This window comes from Syngnathus typhle, linkage group LG14, assembly GCF_033458585.1.
Source record: "Syngnathus typhle isolate RoL2023-S1 ecotype Sweden linkage group LG14, RoL_Styp_1.0, whole genome shotgun sequence".
NCBI lineage: Eukaryota > Metazoa > Chordata > Actinopteri > Syngnathiformes > Syngnathidae > Syngnathus > Syngnathus typhle.
In genome coordinates, this window is record NC_083751.1 from 5,294,702 (window position 1) to 5,319,552 (window position 24,851).

Consider the following 24,851-nt stretch of genomic DNA (forward strand, 5'->3'; position numbering starts at 1 on the left):
GACTTGGCACACTTAGTTTTTTTAGTACATTAGTAATCAATTTAAGCTCCGATTTGTACAATGAACACCAATGACCTCATTCATTATGGAGCTTCCCTTGGTCATTCTTATTAAAACCAGAAGTTCCAAGCACACAATGACAAAGCTTCTTTTGTCCGTGGCTGTTTACAGGCGGATCTCACCTTTTATTACCACATTAAGCCAAGTTATGGATCAATAAACTAAAGCAACTAGCTTGACCTCAAGCCTGCATTTTATTACCCCATTCGGATTTTATATGGCATTTTGTTTGGGTTGACGCTTGTGGAAGTGTGTGCGTACTGAAATCAACATTTATCATTCATTCGATTTATGATGATTCGATTCTTGAAGTAGTTGTACCGCCCTAAAAAGTGAACTGATTAATTTCCATTGATATTTTGTCAAATACTTTATCGTTGACTGGGAGTATCCAATGTGGCCGTTTAACATGAAATTGAAAAATATAATTGAAAGGGCCGTGCGTTTTGTTCTGATTCTACTGCCAAAAAGTCAATAACAAAAACAATGTTTGAATGATTATTTTTATTATTTAGACAACAACAACTTATTTTGGAATAGCAAAAGAATAAAACAAAATATTGCTTGAATGCAAATAAAAATGAAGCAGTTGCACGCTTCAGTATCAAACAAAAAAAGAGGTCAATCTCTTTCGTTAAATAAAACCAACATGTATAATGCTACAGTTCTTATTTGAAAACTGACACCAAAAACAGCTCAAGCTTGTCCATAAAAATACACCAGGTCACAGGTTCTAAATCCTCCTACTGTCACTGAACAGCAAATGCGACTAAGGCCCGAAAGACACGATTGAGACATTATTGTTTGTTTCCCATCGGGAAGATGCAAAACCAAGAGACATTATCAAAATGTTTCCCGTGCGTTACAGTTCGATAAGAGAGTCTGTGCCCGGGTAATCCGGGAGGTTGAGGTCGTATTTTTTCTGGATATCGTACGGCAGGAAGCGTCCGGCCAAGTAATGCTTTCCCGAGAAACTCATGGCGCACTTCTTTGGTGCTGTCAGAGAGATAAGCACTTCCGGGCTTATCCCGTCCTCACCTGCCTCTTCGACATCCCAACCTGAGGAAGAAAAGCGCAAGAGAATTAATTAAAAATCTAATTTATTTGTAAAAATATATATACAAATAAATGTAATCCTTTGCAAATATTATGGGAGCTTAAGATCAGGGGATGCTTTGAGAATAATTGTCAATTTCTGTCTATGTGAAGCCCTTTGAGACTGCTTGTGATTTAGGGCTATACAAATAAACTTGACTTGACTTGACTTGACTTGACTTGACTTGATTTTTTCCTTTTTTGTACAGTTCAATTTTTAAGGGTAGTTAACATGCTTACTAATTTTTCTCCCACTTTTAGCAATTCAACACTGGTTGAATAATAAGTTTTAGAAGAGATTAATAAAATTACAAATAAATAAATTACATTTAAATTAAGAAATTAATTAGAATGAATAAAATTAAGAAATTAATAAAATTACAAATAAATAGATGACACTTAAATAAATGTAATCCTATACAGACATTTTTCCTTTCCTTCAACACTGGTCTACATCCTGTTTAGTGGCATTCAAGTTGTAAATTGTTTTGTGCAGTCGATACTCAGCAAGTCAAAATTCTTCCTCCACATGGGTCTTTATTCTCGGAAAAACTCCACCCCAAGGAGATTAAAACTCACCCGATGGCACATCCACACTCGCAATGGGGATCTTGACCTGCTTGAGCGTGACCAGAATCCCAGCGTAGGGCTCCTTAATGTCCACGGCGTCATCCTCAGGGCCCAGCATGGCGTCAATCACTAAATTGTAAGCATCGTTTATGAGCTGGACCTGTGAAAGCACACAGCGCTCTTTTAGGGTGAATGACTTCATTCTTTGTTGGGCATAACTCCCAACAGGAGATTGAAATGGAAATTCTTTCACGAAGAAATTTAGAATCAAGTAGTGTCATTTGTATTTACTTAACCTTTATTTATTACTTTCTAGATTAACGCAGTTGATAAATAAAGTGTAGCGTTTAGCTTCCCTCCAAAGTTACCTTTTGAATTTATTTCTATATTGACATATAACCTATGATCAAAAATGTAATGTCCTGGAAGAAATATTGTTTTCATTTAGCAGTGAAGCACAACCGAAATTATCTTTTTTTTTTTCCGGTGCCCACTGGTGATGTCGGACTTGCATTTGAAATCAATCAGATTATTGTGTTGTACCTTGATCCTAAATTAGTCAACCTTGAACGGTATAAGCGGTGTCGCATTGATGAGCGTTTATATCAGGGGTCCCCAAACTTTTTCCTGTGAGGGCCACATAACCTTTCCCTTCTCTGATGGCGGGCCGGTGGCAGTTTGTAACAGAAAAAGTGTGACGATCGTAGGGGAGCTTAAAAAATTTATTGTTTTCCAGAAAGCCACACATAACCAAATAACGGTTATTTAATAACCCTTTCCAGGTTCTTTACAGAAAAAAAGTCAGGAAACAAATAACACTATTAATGAATGAAATAATAACTAAACCCTCTCTGAGTTCTTCACAGAAAAAACAGGAAATAAATAACTAAATAACTCTCTCTGGGTTCTTCATAGAAAAAAAACCATGGAACATTAACTTTCTGTTGTGCCATGCACAATCTTAACAGATAAAAGTTCAGCTCAGTTGTCAGAGCAGAACCTCTCTGACACATATGAGCAGTCTCTTAAAGTTCTTGTGTTCCTTCCTTATAATCCTTTTGTAGGTTCCAGTAGGCTTGTAGACACCGCTGTCTTTTTTGTTAAAGTTTGATAGTGCGTCATAGTCTGGAGTAAAATTTGTTGTGGCAATTCTTACGCGAGATCCGAGGTGTTGGTCCGTTTACCTCGATCTGTGACGGGTAGATGTTGACGTTCATGTGGCTGAACGTCACGTCGCGTACGTCGAGCCAAATTGGCTCTTTTAAACGCTCGGCACTGTGTTCACCCTGCTTTACTTGGGCGACATTTTAACGGAAGGATTCCAGGGGAAGGTTTGTGGGTGGCCTTAGGGCAAAACTGCATCTGAAAGCTCAGCGCGCAAATTACAAGAATGCTGTCGTCACAGCCCACGCTCTAAATTCGGGACTGATACAAATAGAGCGCGAGTGCGCCATGTCCGTACACGCACTTGTGAGTGTGCACCGAGCTTTCTGACACGGCTTCCGGTAGTAAATGCGCAGGCGAGCGCTTCCCCATCTACTGGGGAAACGCAGTCATTGCAGGCAAAATGAGCAAAAAAAAAAAAAAAAAAGTTTAATAATACAATTTATTCAGGGTTGGCGGGCCGGATTAAACGGTCCCGCGGGCCGTGTCCGGCCCGCGGGCCGTAGTTTGGTGACCCCTGGTTTATATAAATCGCTACTAAGCAGCAAAATGAATGCCGCGAAGATGCCGCTGACCTCTGTGGGCAGATACGAGAGGAAAGGGATGTCCATCTTCTCACACTGAACCGTGAAATCCTGATGCAGACTGTGAGGGGATCGCTTTGGGTGGTAGATGGTGGGCTCATATTCCTGAATAGAAGAGCAGAACAAAAAAAAAAAAGTAAGCTTGAAAGTAGAACTCAAAACGCCCGCCAAAATTTAAGCATGATAGTTTTTGGGCATTAAAAATGTTGTAGGTGTCGTTTCATCCCTCTCAGTGGTGATATCAAACTGTAATGGAAATTCACATGTCATCGAATAATAATGTATATAGACTTGGCGAAGCAGCATGTGGCTCATTGCCCAAGGATATTTTTGTACTGCATGTTCCAAGTAACAATTGTCTGTTTGTAGTTAGGGGCTGCTCAGGTTTAGCGTGACGTGTGACAGCAGCTGAATCCGAAGACCCTGAATATGGATTTCCATGTGTTTGTTCTCCACAGCACAAGTTGTCTCAAAAGGTCCTCAAACATCAAGTCGTATTGTATTTAATAATTCAATTTTTAAAAACTCAGATGAGGAGTTGAGCAAACTTAAGTTCATTGAAATAATAAATAAATCATGTGCGGAACTAAAAATTTTTGGTGGCCCCCCCGCTCACGTGTGGGCCCCTTGTGTCTTGCAGCTGACACGGATCACAACGCAACCACGAACAACACACGCTCTGGCACTAGGGTGAGTCCTCCTAAGCCAAAGTCATCGAGTTTCCCCATTTTGGAGAAAACCAAGACAAGCGTGGTCCCGGAGGGGCACAAATGCTAACCCCGAAAATTTGTTTTAAAGGAAAAAAACAGAAAAGATGACGACATGGTATAAGTGGTGAGTTTAAGTACTCACTTGTGCCGCACCGTGGTGTAATATACGGTAGTTTTCATAGCCTAACTGATACAGTTTTAACCACCAATAAATTATGCCTGTGAGACAGACATATGGTAAAGCACGCAGAAGCATTCATCCATAAAAATTAAAGGTCCATATCCGGTTTCGATTTTGCCTTTGATGCCCGCCGAGCGGCCTCCCAAAACTATAATTTGTCTTGAAATTTCAGTGAGTCCAAGACCCGATGGGCAGACTCATGACATCATGTTCACGTGCAGACAGCATTAATGAGAGGAACAACGGCGTGATGTCATGACTGTCTGAGGACTCTTGCCGAGAAGGTAATGGGATAACTGCTCGGAGACGTTTACAGGAGCTCAAATTATATTCTGGGACACCCCGTTAATCCTGATGCAAGTCAAATGTAGATTTTTATTTTCATCGGTGAGAACAGTTTGTTCTAGGTTTTGGGGAAAGTGAGTGATCATGTGGTGTTTTTATGTGGCTAGCTAACTGCTTAGGAAGGTTAGTTAGGCTGCGTCCATGGAAAACTGCAGTGATACATTAACACAGCAAATGGCCGTGGAACATTTTAAAGGGTTTTGAAAAATTTAAAAATTAGGGAAAAGGCTGCAATAGTGTTTGAATGCCAGGCTGGTATTTGGCAATGTCTTATTTTAAAATGAAACATTTAATACCCCACTATAGTCCAAAACACATTAACACATTTAAACAAATAATTGAAACACTTGTACTTGTCTTATACTGCACAATGTATGCACTTTTTTTAACAATCTCAACTTCAAATATTGTTTGTTGGTAATTCAAAAATTATTTTCAGGGTAAAGTGAACTTTATTTATTTATTTATTTATTTATTTATTTATTTTTTTGAAGCGTCCACAATTTTTCTTATCAGCTGATGTTTTCCAAAAGGGTGTCTGGTTAGGTCAAAAATGTAAATGATCCCCCCCAAAATTTTTTGGACCTGCAACACAGTCTTGCGCAGCTATAATGCATTTAATCTGCATTATGGTCGGGAAGTAAAACATTGTCGTTAATCTCTCGTGCTAAAAATATAACCTGCAGGATATTTTTTTTTTTTAATTAAAATTCCCAACTGCAATAATCAGCAATGTCGATCCACATTCCAATTCTTTTTCCTTTTCTTTGCTCTTGTTAGCTTGCATTGCACCAAGTCATTATGTTGATCCGTGGCAACTTTGGGCACAGGACTGTGCTGGATCGCACGTAAGAACAAGGCTAGTCGACAGGGAACAGTCAGACAACGAAGGAAATGACCTGCTGAGTGATCTGCTGAGACATTGACTCACTTGCCTCATATGAAAAGTTACCACTGACCATTCATTTTCTCTTCTCGCACTGTACATATACAACTGATTCATTTGACTTTGCGTTTTTTTTTTTTTCTACTTACGAACATGCGCAGGTGTCGTGCACACACCAGGCCGATGGAGCCGTTCTGTTCTGGCCCACAGATCACCAACACCGTTGGCTGCTTCTTTGCTAAAGAGTTGAGAGGGTAGGCCTGGACAGCACAAATAGAAAGTTGATGCTTAGAAACAAGGACAAAAGGCTTGTAGGGGAGCAAAATAGAAAGAAGAATGCACTTTGATGCCATCCGTCTTAAAACATGTTACGTGATCTGCGCCCATCCCAGCCTTGCCATCTCTTGGAAAAAATACCTGTGTCCTTACAATAGGACGTATATTTCAAACTTTCTGTGTAGATACCGTGGTTAAAAATAGTCAAGTCGTAAAATGCTGCAGGCGGTATGATGACCCAAGCTCAACAGTTCCATTATTTACTATATATATTATATTAATATTTCCATTGCATTTAGTTCAAAATGTATAAATATGTTACCAGATCTTTTTTTAAGTCCATTTACCTGCGTGCAAATTACAGTGTGACCTTAATCTGTTTGTCAGTTGAGGTCAAATCCCGTTCAGTCCTCTCAATGACAATTTAAAGAAATCGAAACCTTTCCTGCTGGTTTATGTCACGGAACCTCCCCCAAAAAATTCTGGCTTCACATTTTGGCTTTGACCACTAAAGGAGCTACACACACGAAAAAAAAAAAAAAACTTTTCCCACCTATTAATAATAATAAGGTCATTTGGTAAATGGGTCATTTCCCTTTGGATCCCATTTACACGAGCGTTGAATCCAAGCAGAAGAGACGGCAGCCGCTCTCGCTATCATGGCACAGTCTCAATGGAAATGGAGACGAGGTCCCTGCGGCCCCTCGGGAGCCACCGGGACAGATGATGTTACAGAAAGAGACTTGAAGATATTTGTTTAATTTCCAATGACAATATTCATCTATCAGTAATATAATATTCTAGATGTTGTGCCAGGATGTAAGATTTTAAGATAGCAGTTGGTTAGAGCATGCAGGGTGGCGAACTGGAATCTGAATCGGGCAAGAAATGAGAACGATAAGCCTTATTTCTCCTCAATATAGTGAAAATTTACACGGTATACAAATAAAAATATGGGGGGGGGGCCCTTACAGCTGACCCGGGATGAAAAACACATTTCATAACGTCATTTTTATTACGCTAACATATTTTTGTGTCAACAGCCCCGGTAACTCTGAGTAAATTTGCAAAAACAAGTATCATGTGTTGTGTGTTCAGCTGGTGAAGCCGCATGTGCCACAAAATTCAATATCGGCATCAAATGTTGCGCGTTTGGATGGTCAAGCTATGTTTGTTTGGCCGCTCACGTTTTTGAACGTCTGTTTCTTCCCTTTACGATCTCCTTTTATTGCACGTACTTATTCATACGAGCGAGCGAGCGGGAGGATGCTTGATATTGGCTGCGGAAGTGTTTCAGGCCGCTGGAGAAACTATTATGAAGCCGAATGTTGTTGGAAGTGGACTGCTATAAAGGGAGGAGAGTACATAGCTCACATTTAATGTCATCTATTACAAAATAAGATCGGTACAAACAAAACAAAACGACCTATTAATTGTAACATGAAGCCATGAGATTCCATTAAACGCTCAAGAATAGAACAGAACAGAGCCGATTGTTAATGTTTTACAGATACTATGCTAATGCTAAGTATCTCGCATTTTCTTAGCATATACCACTTCACCTTTTTAACGCCTCTTTATAAAATTTCTCAATAGATTGAACGAAACCATTCATTTTTATTGTTTATCGTTCATCAAAGTGATTGTTTGACCGCAACGGGGCATCGTTGAGAAGATGAAGTGAGGGCCGGAATGTTACTAGGTCCTACGACCGTCGTGGGGATACCTCGCATGCACTTTCACTTCCAATCAAGTCTGGAGAAAACACTATCAGGTCTCTAAAATAATAAATACGCTCATCTTTCAAGCTCAGCCCAGAGGTTTTTATATGAGAAGGTGTAGCTAGCGTCTGAGCTTGTGTAAAGTGGGGATTTACTGCTGCCGAGCAACAAAATGTCTCCTGTCTCCACTCAGGTGATGAACGGCCTCAGACTGATACAGAAGCCCACAGTCTGGTTCTGCTGAGCGAGGGAGGCGGTGGAGGGATTGATTTACAGTCAACCTATAATCTGTCTGGCAAGTAAAGTGTACACGCGTGTGTTATTGGTGTGGTATTTCTGGACACAGTAACAGCAGTAGGTCGGTTGTGAAACAGGTCAAATGCGACCGTCTAGCAACTCCTTTGACTGTAATTGTCTTCAAATAACGGTGATGTCATGCAAGCGCCGGCGTGCCACGGGTGGCTGCGGCCAGCGGCGGCAGTCCGGTCGTGTTTGTTCAGTCAGGCTAGGCTGGCGATCTTGGCCAGTGCAAGTGAGGAAGTGGACGCGGTGGTTTGACTTGCACACTTCCCGTCTCAGCTATTGTGAGATCAAAATCATTTCAACACGTTTTCCACCATTACTGTAATGCAGCGCTGACTATCAAATTATTTTTTTTTTGAATCGGTTATATCAATTATGCCATCGATTAATCAGATAGTAGAGTTTTTTTTTTTATACTCATAATAATATTTGCATTGAAAAGTATTCAAGAATGAATTGTCCATCATTACTGTTCATTAACTGATATTTTTATTTATTTAAAACAACTACGGCTAAGCAATATCACACAAGAAGGATTGATTGTCATAAAAGCAAATATTTGCCTATAGTTTGGATTTTTAGATTGAACGCAAAAGAGAAATCAGAGAATTATTTCTTTTGAAAGAAATGTCAAAACGATGACTCGATTATTAACATATGTGGTGATTAATTTGATAATGTAATTGGTTGTTGATGAATCAATTAATTTTGACACCGCTACTGTGAATAGCTAGGAGTGGATGATGTGGCGGTCCGTCACTGAAACACGATAAAGTACAAACCTTTGAGATGGCGAGTGCGCAGGCGTGTCCCCAGATCTCAATGAGCTGCTGTTGTCCAAACTTGTAGTCCCGCATGAGTTCTGTCTCAATGGCGTTCGCTTCGCCTTTACTACAACACAGAACGTGATCACATAAGAAGTCAATTTAATACGCTTTCTATGTCTAATGAAAGAAATCATACCTATTATTCAGCATAAAGCTTGCTTTATTATATGCCCTGTCAAAATGAAGCTCACACTCTCATTTCAACATAGTTCCTTAGTACCAAGATGCCACTAAATGGCGCCAAAATATTGCGTCGAAAACGATTAATCCTGAAGTAATTAATGATTTCATCTCAATATACCCCAAAATTAAATCCCAGTGTAAAATCTGTGCCTGTAATTAATTTGTCATAATTTTGGGAAGTGAAAACGCACAGTTTCCTGTGGGACAATCAAAACTGATCCGACATTCATGCTGTGGTGTTTTTTGGCTGCCGTCTATCATCAGTCAGCAGCTTCTGGGAAGTGTGCTCATGAAAAGAACAGACCTTGTGAGTGACTAATAAAAGTGAACGGCATTCTTCATCGTGCCTCATTTGCACTATATGAGTGAGTGAATATGTCATCGAAGTCATACCTGGCCCATGCTGCTCTCTGCATGGCAACAGCATGACTAATGGTCCTGCTTTGACCATAGAAGTGCGCATGTGAGTTATTGCCCCATTTTGATGTGGCACAAACCATCAGACCTGAACTATACCCTCTGTAGATAACATCCCCTGCATTCTACCGCCACCTAGTGGTTGGTGTAGGCACTGCAACTCCTTGCAGATGAAACGAGGTGTGTTCCCCAGCTGAGGGTTTTAATTGAGCCCCTCAGAGGATTGGAGGAAAACATCAGAAGGAATAATGCAGAAGCTACGTGAGATTTTCTTTTCTATTTTATACCGGAGTGAAAATACTTTGTGAGGAGATGGAGACGGTTGGATTTTGGCTCGGAAGGCTCCTTGTATCTTTTCCTTGGTCGCCAATCACACTTTAAATATGTGGCAATTTTAATAACATTAACTGCCACATACCAAAAATATAATTACAAGTTTGTATCATAAATTGTATTGTAACACTAAGTTAATTAAAAATAATCACCTTGACAGTCTCACCTCATGGGATCTTTCCACTCATTACTGGAGTTAAAAGATAGTTAATTGTATTGCTCATATTGGACTGAGCAGCCAGTCTACACTGAAAAAAAGACATTTGAACTCGCGTCCCTCAAATTATAGCTCGTATCCGTGTCTCTCTAAACGCAGACATTTTTTAGACTCTTTTGAATTTCATATCATTCAGCGTTCCACATTCATGCCTGGGGGAATCGCTGACTATTTCATTTTTTTTTTTTGTTGAAATGTCATCTCAATAACAATTCCACGCTCTTAACCTTGAAGATAGGCTGCTACTGTTGTTGTTCTTTTCCAGTTAATTTGATGTGTTGCTGTTTGTGTGCGTGAACCCGCCGAAAGTAGGAGTGCACACATTCGGCACCGTTTGACTCCCTGGTGACTGTGCTGCTGGTGCTAATCTGATTTGCGCTGCTTTTAGTTTCCTTTAAGGCACAGCTGTGTCTCAGTGTGTGTGAATTTGTGTGCATATATGTGTAAGCAAGTTAGTGTATCCATGGCATTTACCTGAGCCAATGGAGCAATGGCAGCTGTCACCCACAGCTCACCTCGGGGAAGTTTCCTGAGCGACTGAGACAAGTTGATCTTTGCAAAGATCACTTCAAGCCACCAGCTCCAAGGAGACCAAAACCACATGGACTTTGAGACTAGTGCACTTGTTGACTTGAGGGGTTATAAAGTTCCAGAGCAAAAATGAAGGTCGCAGGATGTCGGCAGTGCTCTTTATTGTCCAAATATGCACGGCGGAGATACCGAATGACATCCAGTAGGGCCATCGAGACCTTCTCTGCTAGCTGAAGCACCAAAATTCATTTATAGCTTCAATTATACGTGCTCTGGATGGATTAGCCATCTTTCCTCATTTGATTTTCACTTCAATTCCAAGTGTGTGCTTTTGAGTGTGCTGCCACCAGGGAGCAGCACAATGTTGCAGACTAGCTCGACTTTTCTCAAGCACCAATTATTAACACTTTTTATAGGACACTGCCCCAGGGCGTTCGACCCAGACAAACATTATGTTTCATAAAAATCACATCTTTACTTTTGATGTCTTTGTTAAAACTTTTTTCATTTCCATGGCAGAAATCACAATTCTGTTTACGACGCAGGGGTGTCCAACCACTATAATTACCTTTTGCTTATTGTAATGAACTCATCATCTTAACATTTTTTTTAATGCACCGTGCTTGGTCATTGGTGGCAATATGCAACAACATTTTTCATCAAGTAACCTGAGTACCTGCTCCTGTTGCATCTCCCTAAGGGCTAGATTTGATGTGTGAGTGCACTCAATGCACCCCTCCCTTGGGGATGCTCACCCGTGATCTCAAGCAGCCTTTAATGAACGTGTAGGCCTTAGTCTTGCATCAAACTGAAACGATAAAATAGTCCCAGTGGGAGGTAAATGCGGTCGGCCACATGAACCAGAATGATACAACATTAGTTAGTGTAGCAAAAAACTCACAGACATGTATCCTCCCGAGTCTGCAACATATAATGAGGCAGACAGAGCTGCCACTTTTCACGGACAGTGCCGTAGTGAAAAAGCTGCACTTTTTTTTCCCTATCAACCTCCATCTCGCTTCACTTAATTTCCACCTTTCCAACGTGATGTGCTGCTAGGGAGGCGGATTAAAATAACCCTGGCAGACCAAGCATCAGGCTTAGAATGTAAAAGAAACTGACAAAGAAATCTCCTTTCATGGCGATAACAATGCTCACCTGAATGAAACTGTCTGGGAATCTTTTGTGGCAATATTTAACATGCAAATACATGCAGAAACATGCAGCTCGAATCAATTCAATTGTCGGAGCTGCCTTAGCTCAAAACATTAGTATCTCAAATATTCAACAATAATACAGAAAGGTCATAATTGAAGAGAATGTAAAGAATTAAGCATTGTTTGCGACATCTTTGCTTCAATTAAGTTGTCATTGTGCTGCTCCTTCTGTTGCGCACGTTAACCACCTGGGGGCAGTATAATGCAGTTGACTCACTAAGCTTGTTATTTTTGGCAAAGGATAAAGAATATATGACTGCAAACATTTGCGTTCAAAAGGGTTATATAACACCGCAAAATCGATACTGTTTGTTAACAGCATTTCGTCGTTTTTTGTTAGCATTAAGCTAAACGGATTTTAATGAGGCAAATCTATGTGGTGTGTTTGAATTCAATGAAACTTTTTTTGTTTTGTTTTACAGTAAACCATCATTTTCAGACCAGTTGAGTAAAATTGGATCATTTTGTGTGACACACCTGCTATCAAAGTGGGTCTTTTTTTGGCCCAAAACAAGGTACACGCCGGGCTGGCTGCCAGCCAATCTCAACACACATAGATAATTCTGATTGTACGATTTTCTACAGAAAAACACATTTGTAAATTGCCCCAGAGCCAGTTGTCTGTTTTTAGCCGCTGTATCAGGTTTATTGTTGCATCCATTGTATTAAGTGCAGTTTCAGACTCCTTCAGGCTCACCATCGTGTAATCAAGTCGCTATACTTGTGAAGGCTCAGGGCTGTTCTCCCATCATTGGTCATGCTGCCTCGGAGAGGACAGCGAGAATCAAAGCGCAGCGCTCAATAGATCCAACAACGTTCCTTCTCCTCACGGCTTTATACGCAATCATGTATTTTCCAGTCTGCGCAGAATTTGAAGTAGCTGAGCCAAAACGTGGCGTCAAATTAAATGTTCAATCAGCTCAGTCTTTCTCCATAACTCTCACCAAGCTGTGTATTTGAATACTTTCTATCTATTCACCAACCAGCCTAGATAGCAAACTTAATACAATAATAGGGATATTTTGACACGTGTGGCCTTGCCACTCTCGTCCGTGTTAGCGCTCCCATCTTTAGTGTTCCTCCGCTGCCGCTATCTGCCTGTCGTTGTAGCCGTTCTATCCAACATGAGGGACACAAACACACCAGTGATGACTCACCCCACTTAATTGGATTCATTGTGTGTGCCGATTTAACGGAACATTTTTTTTCTTGTCGTACATAAGGAGCAAGACAAATCCTATTTTCTTCCCTGGGCTATTGTTATAATAAGGCGTGATAGTGACAAATATTAAGAGCTCATTCTAAACCCGCGATCACCAGGTGTGCATGCATGTCATTGAACATGACCACTTTCATCATGAATCATCCCCCCCCGGGGCGTGAGCCTACATGAAGTCTTGCAGCTGAGAGCCAAACACTCATGTCAACGGAAATGTCGAGCAAATATGACAACAAGCTATGGTTCACAGGATAACGCAAAACGTCCAAAATGAACAAAAACCAGCATCCAATAATGTGATGACTGGCGTGAGGATCAGGTGGCAGAACAGAGAGCCTCAGCTGCCCAAGGGGGGTGGGGGGCGGAGTCCTTGTTACCCCCATATGGTCACGGTTGAGGTGCTCAGTGTGGCGCTTATCGAATCAGCAACTTGGGATCCGCTTAGGCTGCAGCAGTGGATTGATTGATTTGTGGACGGCAAATAAAAGCCATCGTTTGTTTTAATACATCACTCAAGTCTGCCTTAACCAGTTTAACTCATCTTGTCGGCTATAAAATATATACAGAATGTCCGGGTTTGATTGACATTGTCAGAAAGGTACTCTCGCAATAGTGTGTTTCATATTGCAATGGTGTAGACCTGCATTGCATCATGAGTTTTTGTTTTTATTGCCTTATTTAGCTCCATGAGAGACACACTGGCTTCCGGCCCAATGGGTCGGAATTACTGCCTGCGCATATTGAATCGGGCTGATTTACATCTCCATGGCCATCTTCCCACTTCTTGTGTTTAAATTTTACTCACTGCTTGGCTTTTAAAGTCTAGAGTTTTAACATTTGTGCTACATCGCCGATAGCAACGACGGTCTGGTGATAATCATTTAAAGAAATGATAAATAAGTATAATAAAGGCTGTCTCGTGCGCTCATTAAAATGCAAGCAAAGCATTCCCAGCTGACTGCTACCTGATCGGAATGCAATTCAGGTAATTAGATGGTGCGAATGCATTTGTAATGTCGGTAAAATGTCAATTAAATAGAGACACTGATTCTAAAACAGTATAAGCCGCTCATTGTCTCCCTAAGTCTTATCACAGCCGTTCATGTGTGTAAAAGTAAAAAGGCTCATAACAATCATCACCATTCTTGCTTCTGAAAAGCCATCAGCGGTGTTAACTACAGCTTTTTGCCAAATTAATTGCGCATGAGCTACGGCGCCGGTCTCATGCGGCTAATTGGAATCGGGAGGACATCAGGCGTCTGACGGCCGCAGTCGACGCAAGTGCCGGCTGTAATTAACTTCAAGGAAGTTTCACGTCCTTGCTGTAAAATGCCATTTGTAATCGCTAAAGTAGCAATGGTGCCAGCAAAGACAATAGAAAATAATGCAGCTCATTTGCTGGGCTTCAAAACAGACAATCAATAGAATCGGGTTAGGGTTGGTTAGGCCTGACACAAAATGGCTGCCTCCCAAATAACATGTTAATGATGACATATGAGCGCCAATTTTATCACTTTAAATGTATACATCGACACCCTATTAAGCAGATGGTGTCAAAGCTAATAGGAAAGTAGTAATTGGTGTCAAGCAAGTGCAAAGTATGTTGATGTGATACATTTTATAACATTTTTGCCTGTCAAACAGAAGCTAACTGCTAGCGGACGTTGAGACGTTGTCTGCTGAGTGTTTGATAACAAGCCGAAGCTAACAAACGAGCTGTTTATTTAGCAAATAAGTAACAGTCAAAAGTCTTCGCTTGACTTTACTGCTGCATTCTTAGCCCAGTCACAAAACGCACTTTTTGGTGGCTTGTTGCCAAGCAGATTTTGTAGGCTAAATCATTTGTCTCCTAATCTCTCCAGGCCCTTTAGCCAGGATGTGTTGAGATTAGCGCACACTCACACACCAAGTGTCAACAAACACAATATACAAGTTGTGTATTATTAATGAGCTCAGCAGTAGGTAGAACCACAAGAGACCAGAGATCCACCCCGTTGAAACTGGCATGCGGCCGACCTTTCCCACTTGTATTGGTTTGACTGTGTGTGTTTAGATGTGAGCCTCTGTATTTATGGATTGTTTGTCCCCGGCAATGCCACATAAAGGGAGGAAGAAAAAGATTTACCCTCGCAATATACACTGTGTCCAACTCAGCAAAAATAAAAGCACAATGTTCGGGAATGAGATGGAGACAAATTTTGGAAGCGATCAAAAGGTCAGCCACACTCTGCTTCACCATGTTTCACTTTTCCACTATAAATTGAACAAGTATTTATTTGAGGTTTGTCCAAAGAGTTCCTCCGAGTTTTTGTTTTAGAATGCCATCAAATGCTTTCCCAGCTATTTTGGCTGTGTATGTGCATTTCAGGGCAGATGGCGCCTGTGAGTGATGCCGCTGATGATGATGATGATTAAGAAGACCTTCTTCCCAGTTTGTGAAGGTGACGTGTTTGATTGGCAAAAGGCCAGAGTGAAATGCAGCCTTGACATGTTAGAGATAAGGTTCGAGGAGAGTCATATGATGAGATGAGATATGAAACGGATGGCTCATGCTGTAAACGAAGATGTGTCGGACTCATTGTATCGATGGCATTGGGCATGAAACGGACGTCTGTGTCTTGTTTCACTCTCATTGTACTTTTCTCATTTGATTCTATCACTTTCATCTTATTATTAGTAGCTGTTACCTTGCAGCAACAGAATATGAACACATGACCGGTCACTATCAAAAGATCTATAGCAGGGTTGTAAAACTCACTTTTTTGCGGGCCGCATTGTAGTCATAGCTTATTTCAGAAGGCCATTATAACTGTCAACCCAAATAAATGTATGAGCACCTCATAAAATGATGTGGCGGGCCGTATCTAGCCCCCGGGTCTTGGGTTTGACACCTCCGATCTATAGCATTGTGTTCTTTATGCTAATCCAGCGTGCTAAATATTCCAGCCTAGTCCAACTCGAGTATATTCGGAATCTATTGTGAGACTCCTCTCAGCATCAAGTAGCAATTAGCCAGCCCTCTTTGGCGTGTGCTCGTGATGATATGTTGTTAGCAATTCAACAAATAGATGTTAAGCTTGTGTTAGCTGCAGCACGGCCCAAATGTCAAAAAGCGGTCTTCTGAGCTGCTAGAATGGGCATGTAGCATTTCTTTTATATTAGGGTCAGAAGGCTGTGCTATCATATGGTAATCCTGTAAATGTATAAACAAGTGGATGGTGTCAACGAAGCGCCCTTGGCGGAGGTAAAAAAGTGGGTCACTCAACCGTAGAGCTCCCCCCCTTCAATCGCAAAGCTCCATCCATCCTTGTCCTCATTATCGCCACTGGTGAGCTGAAGTTTATCTCAGCAGACTTTAAGAATTGGGGACGGGGTACAACCCTGAACTGGTCACCAGTCAAAGCACATGGAGACAAACGACCATTCACAATCTTCAATTATGCTGCAAAAAAAATAAAAAAAATACTAAGACAAGATGAGGTGTTCTAGTTGGTCCACCTATATTACTGGGTAGCATAGTAAAAAATCTGGGGTTGCTATGGCAACGGTGAAGAATGTATCCTCATTATAAAAATGTAGCATTAATGACTTTAAGGCTGTTCCTTTTACCAAGATGTCTTTGTGTCTGGAGTGTGTATGTGCATTCCCTTCTCAGTGGAACGAGAACATAATCACCACGTAGCCTCTATAGTTATGGTTCATTAGTGCTTCAGTGGCACTTAAAGGCGGGATGGAAGAAATCAGTGCATCAATGCAGTTGTCCAAAAAGCACTGCTGTGGATTGAGATGCAAGCAAACCTTTATTATAAACAATAATTACAAAATGGAGCTGCCGGCTAGAAAATCAGACTGGGAGTGGGTGGTAGAAAGGAATTCATTAGCATATAATACATTTGCTGAGTTACTTGTCCATGTTGTTCTCGCTGTACGTATAAAAGATGATATCTGCTCACATGCCACTGGTATATTTCTACTATATTTGGTTTGAGGAGCATTTTTGGCTTTTCCCGATATTTCCACTGGGGTTTTGTTTTTTTTAGAAGGGGATCAAATGGGCTGTATGTGACCCAGTGAATTCAAGTGTTATTTTCAATCAGACTTCTTGGCCTCTCTCCACATTGCCGTCTTTGTCCGTCTCGCCTCCTCAAGCGTCACTATTACCCTGTCGGCTTTCAGACTAGATGGAGGGGGGGGGGGGGCTTAGCAACTGCCCATCAACACATCCAAGAAACCCCCAAAAAATCCATTGCACTCTCACCGACTGCTTCATTAGAAATGCTGGATTGGCTGAAAATAGACCACATCCAAAATGTGAACCAAATAGTTCAATTAAAGGGGCGGAGGCAATTTTAAAATGTCATCCTACAGCTATGACGGCATTTGATGTTGGTTATTATAACACCGGCTCTGCTTGCTGCTTTGCTCTCGGCATTCTAGAAAACGTTAATTATGATATGCTACTGGCAAGTAACTTGGGTTTGGTGGGCGTGCAGGGTAAACAACAACAGAGCGCTACACAAAAGACATTTGCACAATTGGCATGAAGTGAAAAGAAAAAAAACATCCGGCTCCCCGAACGGGATTCAACTGAACCAGACAGCCAAGCCAATTACCGGCAATTGCCAAAACCTGCCCGGTGGCACTGACTCACAGGAACAAAGCAGTTCGACTCGTGGATATCCGATAACATACACAAGAGATACAAAAATATTTATCTTTCATGTCGTCATGCTGTGAAATTTTGAGAGAAGAGAAAAAATAATCACACCTCACTCTGCGTTTCTTTTCACAGGTCATTACATTTTCAAGCCTGTCACATCGGGAATCAATCAACTGCTCGGGATGCTGTCGATGGCGGCGGTTACGTCTTGTTAAACATTACCGCTGAGAATCCTTTCATAATCGCATCACCTGCCACCAGCTTGGTTTCCTTGACAACCAGCAAAAAAACTCGAAATTGTCGTGGAAATTTGTCTTGAGGTGAAGCAGCATGTGGCTCACAACCAGAGATTATTTTGCTGCAAGAAATCACATGACAGCACTCCCACGCAGTATTCATACAATTCTGTCAGACGAGGAAAATGTCTTTCTCTAGCCTGTCACCTCCATCAGGAGAACATTGACCACTGCTGGCAGGATGCCCACGAGAAACTACACGTGCGGATAAAAGAAGTAGCATTTTGCACGTAAAAAAAAAAAAAAACTTCACAAGGCAAACAGCAGTTGCCGCAGTGATGATCAAATCTTTCCCACCCCATCTGCGTGGATAATTTAAAGGATGCTTTATGGTCCATCAAATTCTTAGAGAACCACACTCATTAAACCTGTATAACTACCAGTGATTGGCATCCATCCATAGTTATTATTTAGGACTCATATCTAAGACTCATGTAATAAACATCATGCTTGTGATGCGTGGTTTCACCCAACCTGTGCTCATTTAACACGTTGGCTGGCCCTCAAAGGCTCAGCACAGATCAATTTTCTTCAGTCGATTTCATTGATTCCCCCTCCGCCCCACCCACACTAAAACACGCATACAAATAAGTCATTAACAAAAGAAAATCCCGCTAACACAAAAGCCTCTTATTGGTCGTAATTACCATCAGGACCCTCTGACGGGATTTAGCGTCATGAAATAGGAACAACAGAGTTCTTTCACTTTAAAAATTCAATCGCTTTGTAGAGTGCTTGGCCTCAGGGTCACGGGTGAGTTGGAGCTGCTCCCAGCACACTCTGGACTGGTCACTAGCCAATCACGGCACTTGAAAACGCAGAAGAGGATTTGACAAAACATTTGTCAATAAGTGGCCCGCATGTGTGAGATGTGTTATTCACAGCCTGAATGTTTTCTGGATGGATGGAGGAGTGGGGCTGGGAAAAGTCCAGGAAAAAAACATCTTGTTTGAGCTCTCAACCATTTCATCTTTGGTGTGGAAATTAGGATTGTAGAGGAGGCGAGAATGTCCACAATGAGATGAAACCATGCGCAAGGTTGCACGCAGGTCAGTGTGAGCAGAAGACCCTGTTCTGACGAGAGTGGGTGGTCTCTTAAGTGAGACAAACAAGCTGAATTCCTTGTGACATTTCAGCTTGTCGAATGAATGCAACCTTTTCCGTCTGCTCTCAAACTGTCTCAGAATAGTTGCTTCGGTTAAAGGCATGGAGATTCTTTGAGGCGATATGGGACAGGTGTCAAACCCAAGGCCCGGGGGCCTGATCCGGATCGCCACATTATTTTATGTGACCCGCAAAAGCAACTCGTATGTCAACTCAATGTTTCTGTATATTGTCTTCCCTTTTAATAACAGTGAGATATTGCAAAAAAAATGAAAACCCCACTGGAAATATTTTTAAAAAATGTTTATGCTGGATTCTGTTGTATGTAATAATATAAGATAGCAATCATAACTTTGATGTGTTCGACACCCCTGCATAGCATATGGTATCATAACTTCTCTACTCTGACGTGCTGATGAATGTTCCGTCATCCTCCACTTGGCACACGTGAGCCCTGACAAGCCATCTCACCTGCCGTTTAGTCAAGCCGCCTGACCCGGTGGCGCTCTGTGACGCCGGCGCATCATGCCAGCTTGTTTATTATTCCTCAGGCCTGTGCGCTGCCTCCACATCAACGTTCAGATGCCGGCAGCTGCATTTTGCCGTGTGACAACCCGGCCATTTTTATTTATAGGCGCAGTCAAATGATTGGGTCAGCGAGACTGAGAAGCTCGATTTGCTCCCAGGCACTGTTTGTCCATAATTTTCTATTAAAGTCTGATTAGATAAGCCCGTCAGTATTTGAGTGGGGAGAAGCCGCAATCATGTCTTCATTTCCTCTATCAAGAAAGTGCCTGGGGGTGACACAATCAACTTTGAATGCTAAGGGAAATAATCATATTTGTCAAAAAATAATGATTCATATTAATCGGTGTAATAAAACTCGTGCCACTGGGAATTATGATTCAAAGGCAAAGTACACGTGACTACAAACGTAATCGATGCTAATCTTCATGAGCGCTAACGACAACCAAAGTAGTTTGAATCATGCTGTCATAAAAGATGTTTCTACTTCAGAACCAGCACGTTTATGGATGCTATTCACAGTCAAGAGGTTTGAAAACAGAACTGAGCCCTTTTCATTGGATTTAAATCCAAAACAAGGAAAGGAACAGACAAGGAACACAAGTCTATTAATGTAACGACCACTGACATCAATTTTCTTGAGAACCTCGGAAAGTCCCCTGAATAAATGAAGTAAAGAATCTGACCAACAGGGAGGTCACCAACCCCACACGAACCAACAATCCAAAACGAAACCCAGCGTCGTCATGACAACGTGACCCTAGATCATACGTTCATTAGTTTACTTCTAACCAAGCAGAAGGTTCAGTCGTGCGCAGAGGCAAAGCCAACATTTGGATCATGTCCCACCTTCCCCATCACGCTTCATGAATATGAATGCATCATTTGGAAATGATTTATGAGCCACGTGCTTAATGGCATGAATATTTTAAATGTGAATTCATTAGACGTGTGAATGTGGATGTACGCGCACAAGCAGACCATAGTGAAATTGCTCACGCTTTCATTTTCATGTATTTACAGCAATGTATTATATATAAGGTGTATTACATACAAGGTCAGGAATTACGTTAGTGATGTGCATTCCAGTTATTTTAAGTGAACTGAATCTTTAGAATCAGTTCACTCAAAAGATTCGTTCAAACGCATCGTTTGACGAATCGTCCCCTCCACAGACACACACTGATCCGTTGTTTTTGTGAACGATTCGTTCAAAAGAACGATCGTTTCAGTGAACGAGCGTGAACGACTCACTTCCTAAAGTGATTCGTTCTTTTTTTCAGTCCCTATGACTTCAACCAGTAGGTGTCGGTAATGCCCATTGAAGCTGGTGCCACCTCGCCGTAAACCAAAACGAAGAAGAAAATGGCGTCACTTCCCGTTCACGAACGAGTCGTGAATTGCGTTTTTCCGTTCCCCAACTGAACGCGTCTGTGAGTCAATGATTTGCATTTCCAGTTCATCGCGAGAACGGATCAGTGAGGACACGAATCCTGACTTTCCCGTTCGCGAACGAGCTAATGGGTGATCTGCCTTCCTTCTTCCCATGCATCAACGGATCAGTCAGTGAACGAGTTGCGTCTCCATCCTGGCGAGAACTATGCAAGCCAAAATGTTGATTTAGGATTTGCCAAGGAAAGAAAGAACCACTCACTGAAACACCACTTTTTTTATGCACGTTTTCTCCAAGCTAACGGCTATTTCACAATGAATTGCTGGTTTGAAATTTACTCCTTTTTTTTTTTAAATAAACATTTATGTTAAAACTTGTCTGGTGTTTTATTCCTTGTTTTTATATTCGTCAATTAAAACATAAAAATCCGTAGAATGAAGTGGCCCGTTATCAGGTACACCTGAAAATGACGTCACATATCAAACAGCCAATCAGAAAGTGGCGGGTGTAGCATTTTTCACTTGAAAAAAAAAAAACATATGTATTTACACATAAATAATTTCATTTCTTTGCATATGCGTATATACACAGAGCGAGGTTCCAATTCTAAAAGCACAATAAGGTATATGCACACACCTGGGATTTGAACCAAGGTCATACAGAGCCAGAACCCGTGACACTAACCAGTCGGCTATCTGGACTTGGAACTCCATAGCTGTCTGCACTTGTTTGTACTAGTGTGGTGTACCTAATTGCCACCAGTAGGGAAAAAGCTTAAGTGAAAATGAAAAGTGCCACACCCGCCCTCACCCCCACCTCCTGATTGGCGGTTTGACCTGTGACGTCACTAAGACACTCCATTAGGTACACTTTGACCATGATATTTCCCTAATAAAGTGGCCTGTTATTAGGTACACTTGAAAATGGCCGTGTACGTGTACCTAATGGAGTGTCTGTGTGATTCCCTCGTTAAGTGCACCTGCGTGAAAAGTTTTAGCTACTGCAGAACGTGAAAGGAGCTAAAACTTTTCACGCAGGTGCGCTTAACGAGGGTCACTTGGAAAACATGTTGGAACGTGGCCCTGAGGACTAGAGCTTGATACCTGTGACCTTTGACCATGATATTTCCCTAATAAAGTGGCCTGTTATTAGGTACACTTGAAAATGTCGGTGTACCTAATGGAGTGTCTGTGTGATTCCCTCGTTAAGTGCACCTGCGTGAAAAGTTTTAGCTCCTGCAGAACGTGAAAGGAGCTAAAAGTTTTCACGCAGGTGCGCTTAACGAGGGTCATTTGGAAAACATGTTGGAACGCGGCCCTTCGAGGACTGGAGGTCGGCACCCCTGGTTTAAGTGAAAAGTGCCACACCCGCCCTCACCCCCACTTTCTGATTGGCTGTTTGATCTGTGACGTCACTTGGACACTCCATTAGGTACAGCGCCATTTTCAAGTGTACCTAATAACAGGCCAATTCATTAGGGAAAAATCATGGCAAAAGCTTAACTGAAAGTGAAAAGTGCCACACCCGCCCTCACCCCCACTTTCTGATTGGCTGGTTGATCTGTGACGTCACTTGGACACTCCATTAGGTACACCGCCATTTTCAAGTGTACCTAATCACAGGCCAGTTCATTAGGGAAAAATCATGGTCAAAGCTTAACTGAAAGTGAAAAGTGCCACACCCGCCCTCACCCCCACTTTCTGATTGGCTGGTTGATCTGTGACGTCACTTGGACACTCCATTAGGTACACCGCCATTTTTAAGTGTACCTAATAACAGGCCAGTTCATTAGGGAAAGATCATGGTCAAAGCTTAACTGAAAGTGAAAAGTGCCACACCCGCCCTCACCCCCACTTTCTGATTGGCTGGTTGATCTGTGACGTCACTTGGACACTCCATTAGGTACACCGCCATTTTTAAGTGTACCTAATTACAGGCCAGTTCATTAGGGAAAAATCATGGTCAAAGCTTAACTGAAAGTGAAAAGTGCCACACCCGCCCTCACCCCCACTTTCTGATTGGCTGGTTGATCTGTGACGTCACTTGGACACTCCATTAGGTACACCGCCATTTTCAAGTGTACCTAATAACAGGCCAGTTCATTAGGGAAAAATCATGGTCAAAGCTTAACTGAAAGTGAAAAGTGCCACACCCGCCCTCACCCCCACTTTCTGATTGGCTGGTTGATCTGTGACGTCACACCTACACTCCTTTAGGTACGCCGCCATTTTCAGGTGAACCTAATAACAGGCCACTTCATTAGGGAAAAGTCATGGCCAAAGCTGAACTGAAAGTGAAGTGCCACAGCCCCACCTCCTGATTGGCTGGTTGATCTGTGACGTCACACCTACACTCCTTTAGGTACATCACCATTTTCAGGTGTACCTAATAACTTTATGCATTTTTTGTACGTGTCAAGAATGACTCATTTAAAGAATGATCAAATCATGCAAGAAGAAAAATCAAAATTTTTTTGGAATGACATTTGGACTTGTCATATGACTTAAGTTAAAAAAAAAAATCCTAACAGCATTTTTCTGATCCAAAACAAAAAGAGCAGTGGATACAATGCAAACAAAATTGGATGAAGTATGTATGGTGTGAGCATCATCATCCTCACTGAACTCAAGTGTAAATTTGCATCCCATTCAACCCAAATGATTGACATCTCATGACAAAGGTTTCCCAGAGATGACAAGTGGCAAAGTGGGGGTGTGCCTACCTGAGGTAACGCAGCGGCTCTATGGTTTCGGTCTCCGCTTCAGCTGAGCTGTGATTCATCTTGTCCGTCTTGTTTGTCACCCAGCAGGACTGATGAAAAGACAATAAAAGAGGAGCCGCGCCTCAACCAAAGAACCCCCGGGGATGCTCTGTTCTGAACAAACAGTCGCTTTTCACAATGGATGGTCCGGATGCAGATGGTCCTCGGCAGTCTCCCGTCTCTTCCCCACTGTGCGGCACTGAAAAGCAGCGCACTCACTCAAAGAGCGGCGACCAATTAAGAATCAGGAGAGGCAACACTAGACGGCTGATTGGTTCAGGCGCCCACCATCAGAGACCCCCACCTCCCTTCTCCCATGTCCCCTTTCTTCAAATTCACACACATTTGTGTGCACTTCTCAGCGACCAAAGCACCCTTGATGTGAAATGTAGAGCAAGCGTCACAGCGGGATCATTCGCAAACATTCCATCTGAAGATGTGAACATTTCATCTTGTTCCAAAACAAAATGTGTTCATATATTTTTCATCAGATGTTGCTTGTGTTATGAAGATGGATGATGATGATGATCCAACACACTGTTAGCTTGGGAGTTTATTAATGACTTTTTTTCTGTTTATTTAAAACTGATTAAATGTGAATAATGATAACAAAACTAGGCTTAGCAACTCCAGCCCTCGAGGGCCGGTGTTCGGCATGTTTTCGATATCTCCCCGTTGCAACACTTCTGATTCAGATGCAGATAATTATCAAGGTCTGCAGAAGCTGCAGAAAAATCCTGATCATTTGAATCAGTTGTGTTCCAACAGGAAGACATAGAAAAACATGCAGGACACCAGCCCCCGTGGACAAGAGTTCCCTACACATGGTCCTTTTTTTTTTTTTAAAGAAAAAAAATAGTCCTACTATACCTTTTATCTATTAAACAATTTTTCAGACAGTGTTCAGATATTCAAAAACTCTAAATAACGAGAATAGATATCGGAGGTCAAAGGGGTGCAAAACGCAACATTTGGTAAACTCTGCCATCTAGCGGTGACAAAGAAATACCGCAATTTGGACCAAGAATTCCTGTGACCAAAAAAGGTCATTAAAGATCTCGCAGTGCAATCTTACACACAAAATGATTTAATAATCCATTAAAATTCTATTTTTTAAGGTAGACAAAAAATACAATTTGCTTAAGTGCAGGTGTACTGGGAATTTAATCCTCAATTCATATAACGTTTGATATTTCAGATATACTTTACACAATTTTGAGTCTTGTGCGTTGCATTAGTGACGTCATAATGATTTCTTTATAACGACTACATT

At 41.6% G+C, this 24,851-nt stretch overlaps 2 protein-coding genes across 3 annotated transcripts in view; one reads left to right on the forward strand and one right to left on the reverse strand.

The window, feature by feature from the left end:
- si:ch211-212d10.2 (uncharacterized protein LOC557710 homolog) overlaps positions 1 to 21,193 on the forward strand; it is a 34,914-nt gene extending 13,721 nt beyond the window's left edge. The window contains exon 5 of one of the 2 annotated variants that reach the window (XM_061296433.1): positions 17,632 to 21,193. The gene's annotated coding sequence lies outside the window, so the exon portion shown is untranslated. Of the gene's footprint in view, positions 1 to 4,113; positions 4,165 to 17,631 lie in introns of those variants that run through there. The other variant, XM_061296432.1, reaches the window with a different exon arrangement.
- yjefn3 (YjeF N-terminal domain containing 3) lies at positions 600 to 23,907 on the reverse strand. Its single transcript, XM_061296430.1, has 6 exons — positions 23,540 to 23,907; positions 8,678 to 8,786; positions 5,745 to 5,855; positions 3,465 to 3,578; positions 1,735 to 1,885; positions 600 to 1,119 (listed from the first exon to the last, which is right to left on the reverse strand). The coding sequence occupies exons 1-6, from the start codon at positions 23,596 to 23,598 to the stop codon at positions 923 to 925; spliced, it is 741 nt and encodes a 246-aa protein (XP_061152414.1). The 5' UTR covers positions 23,599 to 23,907; the 3' UTR covers positions 600 to 922.
- Positions 23,908 to 24,851: the final 944 nt, after the last annotated feature.